The sequence below is a fragment of the Herpailurus yagouaroundi genome, unplaced genomic scaffold (assembly GCF_014898765.1).
Source record: "Herpailurus yagouaroundi ecotype Mexico unplaced genomic scaffold, PumYag 139, whole genome shotgun sequence".
Lineage (NCBI taxonomy): Eukaryota > Metazoa > Chordata > Mammalia > Carnivora > Felidae > Herpailurus > Herpailurus yagouaroundi.
In genome coordinates this window covers 67,054,276-67,071,887 of record NW_024412394.1, presented here as the reverse complement: position 1 = coordinate 67,071,887, position 17,612 = coordinate 67,054,276, and the positions used below count along the sequence as shown (strand labels likewise).

General features: G+C 40.2%; 1 protein-coding gene across 3 annotated transcripts in view; it reads right to left on the bottom strand.

Moving 5' to 3' along the window:
• The window catches only part of ARMC2 (armadillo repeat containing 2), a 107,878-nt gene that overhangs the window by 41,693 nt on the left and 48,573 nt on the right, over positions 1-17,612 (bottom strand). For all 3 annotated transcript variants that reach the window (XM_040474326.1, XM_040474327.1, XM_040474328.1), the window contains 3 exons: positions 16,684-16,859; positions 11,307-11,409; positions 10,012-10,235 (listed from right to left, as the gene is read on the bottom strand). In XM_040474326.1, the coding sequence (XP_040330260.1) occupies positions 10,012-10,235; positions 11,307-11,409; positions 16,684-16,859 (503 nt within the window). The remainder of the gene's footprint in view (positions 1-10,011; positions 10,236-11,306; positions 11,410-16,683; positions 16,860-17,612) is intronic.

The window sequence follows — 17,612 nt, the reverse complement described above, 5'->3', positions numbered from 1 at the left end:
GGAGTTAAGATATATGCACATGAAAGTGATAATAATTCAAAATCCTTGATAATGCTTGGTGCCTGGCTATGGAGCCCACTTGGCACATTCCTATCATGGGTGTCCTACTTCAGCAGGAAGTGGTTCTGTCCTCCTCAAACACCCAATGCCTTGCTCAGAGACTAACACTCGCCTGTGTTCGTGATTGTTTCTCCATTTACTGTCTCTATGTCAGTTACTTTGGTAAAATGAGGAGGTAGCTGATTCTGCTAGTTGCAGCTATTACATGTATCAGCATACTTGAAGTTTTGAATGTTGTATAAACTATGTAGTATGTCAATATGGTAAAATGAGGAAAATGAATCGGAAAAAGATAATGTAATACCAAGAACTACCAAGTAATAACACCAATTTTCCTAATTACATGTTGAAGTTAGTGACATTTCTTTATTGCCAGAACTAATATGTCTACAATGAAGAGATGAGGCTGAGCAGATATGACAGTAATTTAGAAGCAAATGTCAGATGCCTGGGTGGCTCAGTTGGTTAAGTACTGGACTTCGGTTCAGGTTATGATCTCACGGTTTGTGGGTTTGAGCCCCTCGTCAGGCTCTGTGCTGACAGCTCAGTGCCTGGAGCCTGCTTCGGATTCTGTGTCTCCCTCTCTCTGCCCCTCACTCACTCCCACTCTGTCTTTCTGTCTCAAAAGTAAATCATCATTAAAAAAAAAAATTTTTTTTTAGGGGTGCCTGGGTAGCTCAGTTGATTAAGTGACAGACTTAGGCTCAGGTCATGATCTCATAGCCCGTGGGTTAGAGCCCCAGGTCGGACTCTGTGCTGACAGCTTACAGCCTGAAGCCTGCTTTGGATTCTGTGTCTCCCTCTCTCTCTGCGCCTTCCTCACTGAAGCTCTTTCTCTGTCTTTCTCTCAAAAATAAGTAAACATTAAAAAAAATTTTTTTTAAAGAAGTAAATGTTTCTTCCCAGAAACAGTAGGCATAGGAATATTTACTTCCCACTCTTGATGTTCCTTCCTTGTGAAGAGATACTCTCTAGCATAATACTCCCAACCCATCTCCATCCCTTACTTCCTGACTAGGGAGCACAGGATGCTCTCCTCTGCTCCTTCTGAGGCAGATACAGCTTGTGATGGTCTAATTCAGGGATTCAGGTTGAGAATGTATGTCTGCCTCACCTATAAATTATAAGTTCCAACCATGATGATAACTTTCTCCCCATCCCCATCTGCCTTAGTTTTTCTCTTATTTCTAGGTTCAAACCCAAGACACTACATTACATGTCTGGAGTCTCTGAGTCTCCTCAAATCTTTTTACTTGTTTTATTTATTTTTTTAATGTTTATTTATTTTTGAGAGACAGAGAGACAGAATATGAGTCAGGGAGGGGCAGAGAGAGGGAGACACAGAATCTGAAGCAGGCTCCAGGCTCTGAGTTGTCAGTGCAGAGCCCGATGCGGGGCTCAAACTCACAAGCCATGAGATCATGACCTGAGCCGAAGTCAGATGCTTAACCGACTGAGCCACCCAGGCACCCCTTCCCAAATCTTTAGATATGCTATCCCTGGAGAATCTGAGGTGAGCAAGAGTTACCTATTCATAGGTCTTTCCCAAGAAAGGGAGGAGAAGTGAAGAGGAAGGGCCAGGGCTATGACTGCCACCCCCCCATGCCAGTTGGCTGATTAGGTTTTTTTTAGTTATACTGGGTATTCCTTATAGGAAAGAAGCCTCCTAAGTAGCAAATGCTGGTCCCCTCTCCACTAACAAATACATCATTACAAAATTAGCAAGCCTAGTGGCCAATACCAAAGATTGTGACAAAAAAAGTTTCATTTCATCTCAAAAACAATATACTGATAAGCAAATTGAGCCAGAAATAGTACTCTAGTTAACTGTACTATACAATTCAATTTCCTGGTTTTCATAATGTATGATAGTTATGTAAAATGTCACCACTGGGAGAAGCTGGGTGAGGGGTACACAGGACTCCTCTGTACTATTTTTGCAACATCTTGTGAACCTATATTTGGTTCGAAATAAAAGTTAAAGAAAACAAGCCAGACACAAAAAAAGCACACACCATATATTCCATTGTTGTTAAATTCTAGAATAGGCAGAGCTCATCTATGGTGAAAGACATCAGAAAAATGGTCCCCTTTGTGGGTAGGAGAATGGGAATTAACTGGGAAGCGGTGGGAGGAAATTTCTGAGGTGATAGAAATCTTCTGAATTTTGACAGGGGTGTGGATTACATGGCTGTATGCTTTTTTTTTTTTTCAATATATGAAGTTTATTGTCAAATTGGTTCCCATACAACACCCAGTCCTCATCCCAAAAGGTGCCCTCCTCGATACCCATCACCCACCCTCCCCTCCCTCCCACCCCCCTGTATGCTTTTGACTCATCAAACATTGGGGGAGGGGAAGGGGAAAAAGTTATAAACAGAGAGGGAAGGAGGCAAACCATAAGAGACTCTTAAAAACAGAGAATAAATTAAGGGTTGATGGGGGGTGGGGTAGAGGGGAAAGTGGGTGATGGGCACTAAGGAGGGCACTTGTTGGGATGAGCACTGGGTGTTGTATGGAAGCCAATTTGACAAGAAATCATATATTAAAAAAACTCATCAAACATATAAGATCTGAGCATTTCATTGGATCATAAATTATATGCCTCAATTAAAACAATAAGAAAATAAATGACCTCATTTGCCTCTTCCTACTCAAACAAAACCTTTAAAAAAGATGCTTTAAAAATATTTCTGCTTAATCATCAAATCTCCAAGAAAATTATAAGAATTTAAGAAATATAATCATGGGAATATTTGCTCTCATTTTATAGGTATGCAGTTTATTTCCTCCAATAACCAGAACAAGGTTCCATCAGGTGGAAGTTATTGCCTTGGTTCTGATTTTATGGTCTGAGAGGTAGATTTCCCATAGGCAGGGTAAGCCACAGAAAGGGAGTTAACATACTTTCCTAGTTAAGTGTGCATACTCATAATAATTAACTACCTAAATACATCTTAAAATGACTAAATATAACTAACACGAGATTTAAAGGACCCCAAGCAAGATTTACAGGTAGAGTTGTTAATCACTAACATAATGTAAATCACCGCTTCACTGAATCTCCAGCCTTCAGTCAAAGGCATCACTTAAATTCCCTAAATCCTTGAAGCAGAGAATAGTTGACTCTGAGAATTTGGGGTCCATGAAGTACCCAGAATCCTACGTTGCCAATATAGCACCCCTTTCCAGATTTTAGTTTCTATCCAGCACGGTTCTCCACAGAGCTTGTCAAAGACAGAAGAACATAAAAAGATCCAAGATTTGAAATCTACTTCTATCATCTTAATTTCTTGTGATTAATTTTTTTTTCTCATCAGAAGAAATTGCTATTCAATTAAAACTTCAGGTTTTGGAAACTCTGATTTTATTTTATTTTATTTAATAAATTTCTGCTGAGTACCAACTATGTGCCATATCCTATTCTAGTGCTTTGATTAGCTCATTAATTTTCTCAACTACACGTTATGCTGGTCCTTTAAACACGAGGAAAGCGGGGCTCAGAGGCTGAGAAGTGCTGCTAGGGTCAGAGACGAAAGGCCAGCTCAGACATGTGCTCTCTTCACTAGACAGTCCTGTCCCAGCGCTGGGTACAAAGCCAAATGGACCTTCAGGCTTTTGAAGATGGGGTGGAGGAGGGCCACACACAGAATACAGCAGTGAACTCCAATGACTCAAAGCAGGGAGTCTACTCTGGGGCTTAGACATTTTTTTAAAAAATCAATTACATCAAAACACCTTTTCATTAAAAAAAACAAAAAACAAAAACAAAAACAAAAAAAAACAGGGATAAAGAACTCCTACAAGCTTCCAAGACAGCACGGAGCACTGGAGCATGACTCCATCGCACCCACCTACTCCAACTTCTCCACACGAAGAACACGTGCCCTCTTCCCGTGGGTGCTCTCCACAGCATTTCCTGGAGCTGACCAACCCAGTCCGTGCTTTTAAGATCTCTACTCTCCTGTACATAGTCCTTTCTTAGTTTCCGGGCCTCTGCATTTTCTCTTTTCTTCCCCCATTCCTTAAATGTGGCCATTTTATAGAATCTGTTCTCTGACCTCCTCTACTAACTTTCTATACTCTCCCCTTGGTCTTTCTTTTTTATTTATTTATTTATTATTATTATTATTTTTTAACGTTTATTTATTTTTGAGACAGAGAGAGACAGCATGAACGGGGGAGGGTCAGAGAGAGGGAGACACAGAATCTGAAACAGGCTCCAGGCTCTGAGCTGTCAGCACAGAGCCTGACGTGGGGCTCAAACTCACGGACCGTGAGATCATGACCTGAGCCAAAGTCGGCCGCTTAACCGACTGAGCCACCCAGTGACCCCTCCCCTTGGTCTTTCTTGACTTCCACTATCACCTCCATGCAGACGGCCCTAAATCTGTTTTCTCAGCTTTACTTTCTCTGCTAAGCACCCGTTCATAACTGCAGTCGCTTACTGGACAGCCCCACTTGGCTATTCTGCGGGCACTTTAAAATTTTCAGTTAAGACTAATTACGTAATTAATTTCCTTCTCTCACCAAATGAGTTCCTTGTATAACTCTCTAATTTCTAATGATGATAGTATCATTTTCTGAACCATCTGGGCTCAAAATGTCTGAGTCATCTCTGTTGGTTTAATTCACTTTCCTTCTCCCAAACGCAAGCCAAAGTGAAGGAATGGAGCAGGGAATGACGAGGGCCATGAGGACTAACATTACTAAGAAATTTTCTCTGAGAAAAAGGAAGAAGATAACTCAGGAGATGCACTGGGCAAAGGAGGGAGGCGACTAGGGTGTGAAGGACCCTCTGGGGTGACACTTGAAGGCTTCGAGGCCAGAGAAGTGAGCCGGACATGAGAAGAGGGGAAGGAAGCGAACCATGTTATCTGGATGTCACAAAACAGTAAAAAATGTTGTATCTGAAGCAGGGAAAGAATGTATTTCTCTATGGATTAAACTCAAATTCAAATGGGTCAAGCTGTAAAGCAGAAAGGTTGGAAATACAAAGGAATAAGAAAAAGTAGGAATGTTAGTTCAAGACAATCTGGGTTTTAACAGTTACATTATAGGGGCTCCTGGGCGGCTCAGTCCATTAAGCAACTGACCTTTGGTTTCGGTTCAGGTCATGGTCTCACAGTTGGTGAGATCCAGCCCTGGTCGGGCTCTGCACTGACAGTGTGGAGCCTTCTTGGGATTTTCTCTCTCCCTCTCTCTCTGCCCCTCCCTGGATTGTGTTCTCTCTCTCTCAAAATAAATAAATAAACTTTTTAAAAAAGGTTAAAAAATAGTTACATTATATACCTATAAATTACCTAACTATAAATGTGATACCTTGAGATTCCTTCAACTACAGTAAAGCAGCTGTGTACATGATGTTCTCAAAACGCAAGAGGACAGACAAGACACCAGGGTAATCAGAGCTTGGTTGTGATTATGACATATATAGAAGACTCTTCCCCATTCCCTAGGAAGGGGGTATGATGGAGACCACAACAAACTTTATGATGGAGGTGATTCTAGCAGTCTACCTCCACTCCCATGTTATACCTTCCCAAATGCTAGGCTTTAGAAGTCAGACATGAACCTAACACCTCCTGATAATTCATTCAAGACCAACATTGACAAATCCCTATTTCTGTCTGTCACCTCCTTGGGCGATACAATTTACTACTGGCATTTAGGGGGCCTTGCCTTTTGTCTGGCCTATATTTGTCTTTTTCCAACTTTTGGGGGGCTCTCCTGAAATCCTAGCATTCTAGAATTCAGTAAACATACACAGTTTAAACTTCTTTAGTCCTGCCATTTTACAAAGTCTTATCTCCAGTTCTGTGTTAATACTTGTACTTGGCACACAGGCAGCGATGCCTCAGTTCCTCTGAGCAGCTACAGTCACCCTCTCAAAATGCTATTAAGTATATGGTAGGCAAGAACTGGATGCAGCATTGAACGTGTGTAAATACCATGATTACCATGGTAGAAGAATGTGGCATCAGATACTATTATCTGGACACGGGGTATCTCCAGACGGTAGGCCCCTACTGGCAACTGTGTTCCTTACCTCACCCTCACCCAGAACACTCCTGGCACAGAGCAACACCTGTGAAATCAATGTCTCTTGATTTCAGCCACACAGTGAACAACATAAACATATATATATATATATATATATATATATATATATATCTCTCTCCCTCTCCATATATATATACAAGTGAGAAACAACATAAAGAAAACCTTCAAGATCTCAGAACTTTGTGTTTTCCTGTAAGCAGCTTTAGCCCAGATGCTGTGGAGGAGTCTTCCTTCCACACCCACTCCTTGACCTCTTCCCTTTAGCTCTATTATAATCTGCCCCGACCCTAATAACTGCAGCAATGCCTCTTAACTGGGGCTGCTGTGTGTGAGAGCTCTGCCCTCCAACCAGTCTGTGCGACTGACACAGTCCCCTCCCATCGCTTGTCAGCTTCTTGGTCTTTTCCAATTTATTGTCTCGTGCATGTTCGTCTTTCTGCCACTCCGCTCTCCCCTCCTCCTCCCCATGCCCCCCACCTCCAGCGGCTCCTCCAAGTCCACACTCGATAGCCTGATGTTCGAGACTCAGGGCTGTGGCCTCTGAACCTCACAGAACCTCTCGGTTCTGGACAAGCCTACCTGCTTGGCATTCCCCAAACACACCCTATCCCATTCCCTTCGTGCCAGTTTCCCAAATCCTACACAAGCTTCAGGCTCCAGCTTCTGGGTGCCCAAGAGGGCAGCTTTGGGGAAACAGAATGACTCCAGCATTTGGGCCACATGCTAGAACGTATAGTTCTATAACAGGAGGTGCCCAGAAAGTGTGCTGAAGCTACTGAGGTTCTCCGGGTTGAAAGTCATAGAAGAGAGGAAGTCACAACTGTGACTACCCTTATAGTCACAGTTACCTACCCTTGTTGTTTTGGTCTTGCCAGGTTCTCTCTGGCTTACAGACATTTTATTGGTACAGCCACTGTAATCAACTTATTTTTTCTATTGAACAAAGTTGCTTTTTAAAAATGTCTCATGAGCTAGAGTTACCAAGTTCTGAAAACTAGTATGAACAAACAGTTCTGTGCATGGCCAGATCTGTTTGGTTGAATTTGCACATGGGCCGGCTAGTGAACAGCCAGTCAGTGTTACACATTCACAGGAGTAGAGATTTTCATCTGCTCCTATAATGAAGTCATGTTGCTTACATTTTATCAACTGTATGATACACAACAGCTTTTCTTCCTTTTAATTAAATATGAGGGAATGTCTAGTTCAAGAAGAAGTTCTCCTTCTTCCCAGATCTGTAAACACACACACACACACACACACACACACACACGAGTGACACTGTATAGATGGTGCAAATGGGGCCTGGTGACCATCGCAGGAGTGCATTCTCAGGTGGTGGCACTTTCTCCTGCCGGATTGTGCTCCAGGGAGAAACCTCAGGCACGTAAGCCCTGGCTATGCCAGATCCTAGAAAGGCTCAGAGGAGGGATCTGGGGACAATGACAGTGCCTGGTGAGCAGTGGCAGGCAGAGAGGAAGAAGTTACTAGAGTGCCCCTTGTTACACCACCTAGCGGGGTGCATGGATGCCAGGAAAGGAAAAAGACATCTAACCTAGTGAACCTAAGGATGCTGAGTGTAGGTGGAAGGGAAAGAAGGGGAACATGGGGATTACACTGTACTTACTGGTATACACTGGTCCTAGTTCTGGACTAGCGATCCAGGTTACAATAATACTCAGTGCTCCTTGGGGCACCTGGGAGCCCCAGGTTAAGTGTTTGGTTAAGTGTCCGACTTCTGATTTTGGCTCAGGTCGTGATCTCACAGTTTGTGAGTTCCAGCCCCACATCAGGCTCTGTGCTAACAGCCTGGAGCCTGCTTGGGATTGTCTCTCTCCCTCCTTTCTGCCCCTCCCCCTCCTCAAAATAAATACATAAATATTTTGAAAAACGGTCAATGTTCCTTTATACCAACTGATCCTACTTCTATATAGCATATATTTTAACATATATAAGCATATAAATATATAAATAAATATAAATATAAATAAACATATAAATTTGCATATATTTTATTTTGTTGTATATTACAACATATATTATAGTATAGTATATTTACATATATATTTATATATGTGTATATAAATGGGCTGGAAAGAGATTTTTTAATCAGACAAGAATTCTAAAAGCCATTGCATGGGGCGCCTGGGTGGCACAGTCGGTTAAGCGTCCGACTTCAGCCAGGTCACGATCTCTTGGTCCGGGAGTTCGAGCCCCGCGTCGGGCTCTGGGCTGATGGCTCAGAGCCTGGAGCCTGTTTCTGATTCTGTGTCTCCCTCTCTCTCTGCCCCTCCCCCGTTCATGCTCTGTCTCTCTCTGTCCCAAAAATAAATAAACGTTGAAAAAAAAGTTAAAAAAAAATAAAAGCCATTGCATAAAAATTAAAAAGAGTGAATATCCCAAAAGGAGAACAGTTCAGAATCTGAGGTACATCCTTAACACAGAATATTGTGCAGTCATTAAAAAAAAGTAAAATAAGTCTCCAAGGGGTTCTTACAATGTATTGTTAAATGAGAACAGAGAAGTGCATAGAATATCCCATTTTTGAAAACCTATGATTGCATTAAAAGGTACTGAGCACATCAGTGTGGACAATAACTGGTTGAAACAGGAGAAATGAGGAAGGAAGAGGGTAATGGAAAATAAGGGAAAATAAGTGAGAATAGCTATTAAAAATAAGATGGTTCATGATAAAAACGTAAGAATTATATAAAATTTTGCATATGTAAGTATATATACAGAAAATGCATGGGAAAATGTTTGCTAAAATGCTGGAGGTGTATTATCTCAGGGTAAAAATATTTCAGGCAATTTTACACTCTTCCTTATACTTTTTTTGCATTTTAATAAGGAAATATAATAATTATATAACCAAAGTAATTATTTTCATTGAGGAAAACTTTTGAATAACTCAGTAACACTGGCAGTAAGAAAATATTGTTTCTAAGCCTCCCTAGACAAAAGATGGCTCATCCCATATAATTCTGAATCATTCACGACTAAAAGGGCTTTTCATAGTCTTTTTTCAAAATGGAGACAGACCACAAAGTCCAAAATTAATGATCATCACAAACACTTTAAGCATCTTTAAGGCAGGGCTCAAATCTAATTTTTAACACACTTTCCCCAAAGCTGCCAGCACCATGAGTGCTCAATCAATCCTCATTAATTGGCAGGCACATTTCAAATCTCATGAAGTATTACATCAAAGATGCTATTATCTGATATACAAATCCTATTAAAAAGTAAAATCTCATCTAAAAATGAACATGAGAGCTGAAGCAGCTCCAATGAAAATAATTTAACTATGAAATTTAATCTGCCACAAAAGAAGTAATAAAACTAACACGGAACAAATCTCTTTTTTCTTGCCCCTGGTCATGTTAAACAGATCTAGTTTTGCTAACCTTCATGCTTATAGTCTCAGGCCTGTGGGTCATCTCCACACCCCAGTATTGTTAACTTCTGCTTTTTACTGGAGGTACGAGATCCATGACCTTAGCTACCATGAACAATCTTCAGTCTTTGAAGCTCTAAAAGTTAAAACTCTGCATGTTAAAATTCTGGTAATAGCATGCAATTGTTTTGCAGAGAGAGGCTACTTTTTATTGTCTCAGGCCTACTTTCTCTGCAGGGTAGCGGAAATGGATTTCAAAGCCATACAGAGAGCTGTTTGGTGAAAAGCCATGAAGTGGCCTTTCCAGGGAAAATGGGCACACACGGGGGCAGAGGTGGAGCAGTGGCTGCTGTTCTTGAACCCCAAGGCCAGGCACCCCCACCTGACTAGGTAACAGCCCCCTTGTTACCTGTTACACCTGGCAGGTAACTAGTGTTAGGTAACATAAAAACTAATTTTACACATATAACCTTTTCAAGTAAAATACTCACTTGGACTAACAAGTGGCCTGAGTTAGGCAGACATGTGCCACATTTCCTGGTGTTCTCATTGATTTGCTTTATCAAATTCACCAATATTTCCACAGCACCTTTGCTGATCATTTCATCGAGAAATCCTGGGTTTCCAGAAATGAATTTGATAGCCCCCATACAGTATAAAAAAGCTTCAGTGTTAGTGTGCAGGTCTTCATTTCTCAGGACCTCCAATAATGATTCTGTCAAGAAGATGAATTATGACAAATGTATAACAGCTGGAGAGAGACATTTTAAAGCACTTGCATGTGAACACCAAATATAATTTCTAAAATGTTAGTGAGAACCTACATACAGATGCTTGTTAAGGGTTACTCATGTGGTGTAAATAGGAAAGCTTACATGTAGCAAAGACAAATCTCTGTAATAACAGGGACAGCAAAAGGATAGGATAATTAATATATAAATAAGAACATGTTCTTGGGGCACCTGGGTGGCTCAGTCGGTTGAGCATCTGACTTGGGCTCAGGTCATGATCTCACAGCTCATGAGTTCGGGCCCCGCATCAGGCTCTGTGCTGACAGCTCGGATCCTGGAACCTGCTTCGGATTCTGTGTCCCCCTCTCTCTCTGCCCCTAACCCACTCACATTCCGTCTCTGTCTCTCTCAAAAACTGTCTGCTGAGGTCAAAAAAAGAGGTCATTTATCCTATGTTGCAAAAAAAGAACTCCGCTGCCTTCCCTTAGATCAGCAATACTAATTCATAAAAGATTTCTATTTAGATAACTATTGAAGCATCTTAATTATTTAATGTTTAAGATTTAAACATTATTAGCTATTTAAACATTATGTAGCTAGCTACAGGGCAATAAAATTTCTCTACCTACATATTTGAAACACATTTGAGACACTTTCATGTCAAATGCCTACAACACCTGTCTTCCAGTTTGTCTTCCAAGTTTTTGTCACTTCTACTACATCAAAAGACCAAAAATTCCAATTATGTTAAATGCCATTAAGTGTATTTTGTCTGACAGTCAATCCAAGACCAGGAGATGAATTTTTAAATAGGCAACACTTGATAGTCACATGATGTTAATACAGACATTTAAAACAAATAGCTAACGAGGATACATTCAAAGGAATGTGGAAAACACAGAGACAGACAGAGCAACAATAGGCATCGCATCACTTCTGGAATTAGTAGAAAATAAAGATATTCTAGCCACCATTAGTGAGAACTTTGCTCCCCAAACTTCTCATTCACACTCAAGTGCGACATTCACTCGGTGGTGGTGCTGAGTGATACTCACCCAGAATGCTGTCATTTTCAATCAGAGAGTCATTCTTCTCACTTCTGCTAATTTTGAATATAAGTTTGCAGACATTAAGAAGATTCTTTCTACTCACTCTAAGCTGCGGAGAAAGGAAACATTTATGTTTTTATCGCAGAGGGAAATAAAGACGCGCCGTAATTTTTTAACACGGACATCTATTTTAAAAGTGCTGTAGGAGTATTTTTAAAATGTAAAGAAGAATTCTAAGTTTAGGCTACAAACTTGCCAACTATAGTATTTAATTAACTCATTTATGGTAAATACAATATAAATGATCTTTAGCGTAAGCATGCTTTAATGATAAGCCTTTATTTCTCAGTTCATAAAGTCTCATCCTTACACATGTGGTTATTAGTTACTTTTTAAAGAGTATGTGAGGATAAAAGCGGGGAGGATGTTGAGAAACTTAACTAAATGGGGCGATTGCTTTAACGTACAAGAGTAAAGGAACACAGATGCCAAAATTCAGATTGAATTAACTTAGAAAAGAATACCTAGACGGGGGAAAGTACAATTCTTATCATTTAAATAAAAGAAAACCAAAAAAGTAATACTCTTTAATTAGATAATACCTATATATTCATTTTTAAGGCTATTCCTGTAATGCTTTGAGATAATGGCGTGCAATGTTCAAAGCTTAAAATTACCTTCTAAATCATAGAAAAATATTCAAGTAAATTAAGCACAGGGGAAATAAAGTATACGTCAAATAAGCACAGTAGAGGGGGACTAACTACATCAAATGGTCTCAATCAGCTGTATGTCTCTCTAAAGTAGTGAACATTAAAAATAAAAAACATCCTAAGTGATATTAGGAAATAGTTTAATAAACCGTGGAACATCAATACTACTCATATTGAGCAGTCATAAAAAGTGTAACTGTGAACACAATGTTTAAAAAAGACATTTATAACCTACTGCAAAATGGAAATATTATGTGCCCTCATTGCAAGAATGTAAAAGATGTTAGTAGGAATGAGGTCATCTAAATAAATATCTGTGTGAAAAGGATGGCATATGGGTCATTATTTTATCATTAAAAAGTATCCTTAAAATTATCTTCAACATCAGTTCATTAAAAAAAAGATAATGGGATTTGTCAGACATGTTTTTAAAGATTCATTCCGTGCTTGATCTGCAAATACTAATGGGCTCCTACCGTGTATCAAGCACAGTGCTGTTCACTGGACGAACATGGCCAGCACAAGGACGAACATGGCCAGCCCTGTGCCGGAGGGGCAGAGGGATGGAAGCATTTATCCAGAGAGTGGCCTCCATGCGCCTCCCTGCACTGGGCCCCTCCACACGTTACCTCAGAGCCACCTTGCACTTTAGGTGTTGTCATTTCCATCTGGCACCTGAGGAATCTGGGTGAGTGTTAGAAGAACAGACTCATAGTCCCCACCCAGCGGCTGCTGAATCAGAATCTGCATTTTAACAAGCTGCCCAGGGATCCAGTGCACATGCAAGTCTGAGAAGCTCCCTTGTGGAAGCCTCACAAACTGTTAACACATGGCAGCATGGGGATTCCTTCTGTTCTCAGGAGGAAAAAGGAAATGGAAATTAAACAAAAAAATTTAATGCTTAGGTGTTTAAAAAATTATTTAACAACTGAGAAAATAAACTGATTAAAGAAAATAGAAAGAAATTCTAAATCAATGGAAATATATATTGTCCTTGATATTTGGGAATATATTTTAAGGTTTGAATTAAATTCTAGTTAGTTAACAAATTTGATAAAATTGGTTTCAGGTGTAGAATTTACCAATTCATCACTTATATACAGCACCCAGCGCTCATCACAATAAGGGGAATATATTTTAATCAGTTAATAGTCCCCTATGACACTGTGATATGTAGCACGTGTTGTGTACTTAATAAAACTTGTTGAACAGGGGCGCCTCGGTGGCTTAGTTAAACGTCTGACTCTTGATTTCCGGTCAGGTCATGATCTCATGGTTGGTGAGTTGGAGCCCTGCGCGGGGCCCCACACTAACAGTGCGGAGACTACTTGGGATTCTCTCTCTCCCTGCCCCTCCCCACCTCTCAAAATAAATAAATAATCTTAAAAATAACATAACATAAAACTTGATGAATGAATGAATGAATGAATGAATACAACTAACCTCACCCCCCGCCCCCCACCCAAGTCTTACATTTTTAGTGAAAAGTGACAGAGGAAAAATTACAACAACTCATGTCAGGGTTTTCATTAAAAAAATCAATCAATCAATCAATCAATCAGTCAGTCTACAATTTCCAAGTCTGCTCTAAGGTCAAATTACTTTCAAAGCGCATTCCTATACCTTCTCTTTTGATCACTGTAAAATTATGACTCTGGGGCATGAAAAAGTAATCTTAAGTTGCATGCAAGGAGCGCAGACAACCTCACATGAAACAGCTCTTTCCCCCACACTGTCCATCCCCTTTCCTGTGCAGTGCACTTGGCCCCCAGTACTCATCCTCCCCGTTGGGCATTTTCTGCGTTTAGCAGAATCTCTCCTGCCACAGTGCCAGCCAGGAAGGCAGAGGCTACTTCATTCACTTGTATCCCCAGGGTCAAGGGCCCCTGGCACAAAGTAAGTTCTTACAGTGGGTAGTTTATTTCTTACATTCAAGACTGCAGTCTTTTCTCTATAAAGCAAATTTGGAAAACTAAAGAGAAGTTTAAAAACACTTATAATTCTACTTACTATGCATAATCACTGTTGACATATTGGTGTTTTTTGGTTTTTGTTTTTTTTTCTGTTTCTCCCCCCTGTACAGAGAACTAGATTCCCCCCCCCTCTCCTGAATATAGCTGCATTCATTGTGTATACATTTGTACTAAAAAATATCTTTTTTTGAAAGTTTATTTATTTATTTTGGGGGTGGGGAGGCAGAGAGAGAGAGAGAGAGAGAGAGGGAGAGAGAGAATCCCAAGCAGGCTCTGTGCTGTCAATGCAGAGCCTGATGCAGGGCTCGAACCCACGAACCATGAGATCATGACCTGAGCCAAAGTCAAACACTTAACCAATTCACTTAACCTGAGCCACCCAGGTGCCCCTAAAAAATCTCTTAATGTAGACTGATAAATTTTTGAAAGATCTTTTTTTTTTAATTTTTTTTTAACGTTTATTTATTTTTGAGACAGAGAGAGACAGAGCATGAACGGGGGAGGGGCAGAGAGAGAGGGAGACACAGAATCCGAAGCAGGCTCCAGGCTCTGAGCCATCAGCCCAGAGCCCGACGCGGGGCTCGAACTCACGGACCTCGAGATTGTGACCTGAGTCAAAGTCAGATGCTTAACCGACTGAGCCACCCAGGTGCTCCAGAAAGATCTTTTGACACAAAGGTTAAAATTAAAATCACTGTCTGGCAAACCCCCCAACCTACTTAACCAAAAAGAAAAACAAGGCAAGAAATCAGAAAAACTGACATTATGCTCACCAAGTTTTTTTTAACTATAAATAATTTTAAATGTCTGAATTGTAACACTACACTGGTAGGTAAAATATTGGCAGACACTAGAGAAGATATTAAAAACATCTTGGTTCCATATATCTTTATTATTACTATTATTTGCTTTTCCGACAGCTTTTTATGATGTGGCCTTTTTAAAACTTACATAGAATTCCAACACCAAGGCCCATGCAAAACAGTGTCTTGCTTGGAACATTAGGGGAGATTCAGGTAGCAGATGGGAAGTTGGGAGTGATGGCCTTGGAAGTCCCTCCTGACCTGGTTCTATAGTTAATCAGAAGGAACAACCTGCCCATCTCTGCACTCTGGAGTGCAGCCTAGCCAGTCTTGACTCTGATTCAGCAAGGCAGTCAATGTCACAGAGAGAGCCTTATCTAATCAAATTTAGTTCAGAACGCGATCGCTGCCTGGCAATCACTTAGCCCTTTACCCTAAAATAAATTGTGTCATGTGTATAATTAATTTGAATGGCACCTTTTATAACCAAAATGATATTTTCTCGGCAAAGCACGGATTAATTTGTGGCATTTTCCTCCTCCTCTCTCTAGTTTTTGGCTTGGTTCGGAGCAAAACGTCTAGGATCCAGATGAAAAACCAAAAGGCAGTCAATCCCTCAGCAGCCGGCATCTTGGGGCAGCTACACTGTAGAGGCTTCCAGCTCCCAGGGGCTCTCCTGGGCCAAGGGAGTCCCCCAAACCCAGGGTCAGAGACGAAACAGGGAGAGCAGGCAGATATCTTTTTGCCTCTACCTACAACTTTTTCTTTTCTTTTTCAAGCTTATGTTTAAATTCCAGTTAGTTAACATATATAGTCTACCTACAACTTTTGACTTGAATTATCTCTGTGGCTTATGCTCTTTTTGCTTCATTAAAACTGATTGACCAGTTATCCTCAATGAGGGGATTAAAATACTGCTGAAGTCACTATTTCAAAGAAATGCTACTTTCTGAGTCACATATTACAGTTTTTTTTTTTTTACAAGAGGGTGAATAGTTTTTGATGACAGCTGAATAAGAATGTAGCTTCTTCAAAAAATTACATAGAGTACGTAGTCAGAATATTCTGCTTCATCAAAGACATCAAACTAAGGAACAGCGGGCACTCTTACTAAACTCTAAGTATGCCAATGCTTACCTTCCCTGTGTACTTTCAGATTTTAAATTATATGAATTATGGGTGTTAACATAATAGCTATCACTTTTATGAAACTAGGTCAACAAAGCTTCATTCATTTGTTTTAGCGGCTCTTTTAGAACATTCTATAATAACTGTGTCTTATCTTTTGTTTCCAACTGTTTATGGCTGTGGCAACAAAGCGTTCCCCTCAAACAATGATATCATTTTGTTCGAGACAGAGTTTCTACAGACTTTTATTTGGTGTCTGGCCTTTTCTTCTAACACCTCACGGGAGCCTTCTGTTACCACCTTCCCATGACCACATGCAGCTGTTTCTCTGTTTCATACTGGTTCATAAAGCACCTGGCCATTGTGTCCATGGCCCACATTATCCTAAGTTATTTATTAAATCATGTAGCAGAATCAAGCACCGAGCAGAAACCATGGGGCAGAAACCACAGCCTGCATGCTCCGATACTGATCTCAAGTTACTTGACAAGCTGTTTTGCATGTATTTGCCTATTGTCACCTTTTTTTGAAGCTTAGCCACAGTCCAAATGTAAGCGTTTATTTGAGCATTTTCCACGTACTCAGCCTTAGTTCCTTAGATAGTACTTCCCAAATTCTGAGATGTCAATTTATTACCTTAATTTCTTTTCAAGCTTCTAAATGAACACACTGCATTTCTAATCTTCTTTGTAATATTTACAAACAAAGCGTTAGATAAAACTTTTAAGTGCTACAGTCTACTAGACCAGAGGAAAGAAAAACTTACTGCTAGAATAAGTTTTGCAAGTTTAAGGCTGAGCAAGTCTGAACCAATATCAACTAGTTTATATAGGGTCTTCAGGAGAATACTTCTTCTCTTAAACTTATTTCCAAGCATGTTTCCTTCTGCTAAAGCGTGATGAAGTTGTGTGCAAGCAGCACAAATTGTTTCAATGTTTTCTTCTGTCAGAGCAAAGAGAGTAAAGCGGCACTTACTAATTAAGGTCAAACTTTCAAGTGTGTCAAACACAGTGTAAGTAAAACCCCGTTGTTATTTCCCAGAACATCTTCAAATCCCTGAATGTTTTTTTCCCCTTCTCTTGTAATTTCCATCGACCTGCTTTTTTTTTTTCCTTTTTGTTGATCCACCCCTATAATGTTGACTTATTTACTCATCGGTCAGCTTATCTAGAACACACAGTCTTTCAAAGAGTGCAGTAAAGAATGAATTGCACCTATTCCAGTTGGGTCTGCTTTGTTCCAAATGCTTTCCACCTCACAGTGCTTGGTTGGTTCAGTCTCAGCGAAGCACGGCACTGTGTCTCTGCCTCCAACCCTTTGTGGCATAGTTCCACTGGCCTAGAATGTTCTCCTCATCTTCATTCCTACTGATTTTGGTCCTTTAAGGCTCTGTTTATATTCTGGCTCCTCCAGAAAAGTCGCAGCCTTCTACATTCAACAAACATTACTCTGTAGCCTGGTTTTTGTTTTTTTTTTTTTTTTCACATACACACGAGTGTTGTGTTATATGCCCAGTGCTCTCAAACAGATGCCATGCTAAGTGAGTAGGAATTGTGTCTTTGTATCTTTGTATCAAACAGAGCATGGTACAATGAGAATACTGTACATATCTTTGCATCAACAGAGCATGGTACAATGAGAATACTGTACTGACAATCTATAACATAGTTTCATATATACTGGCTTTCTAATATA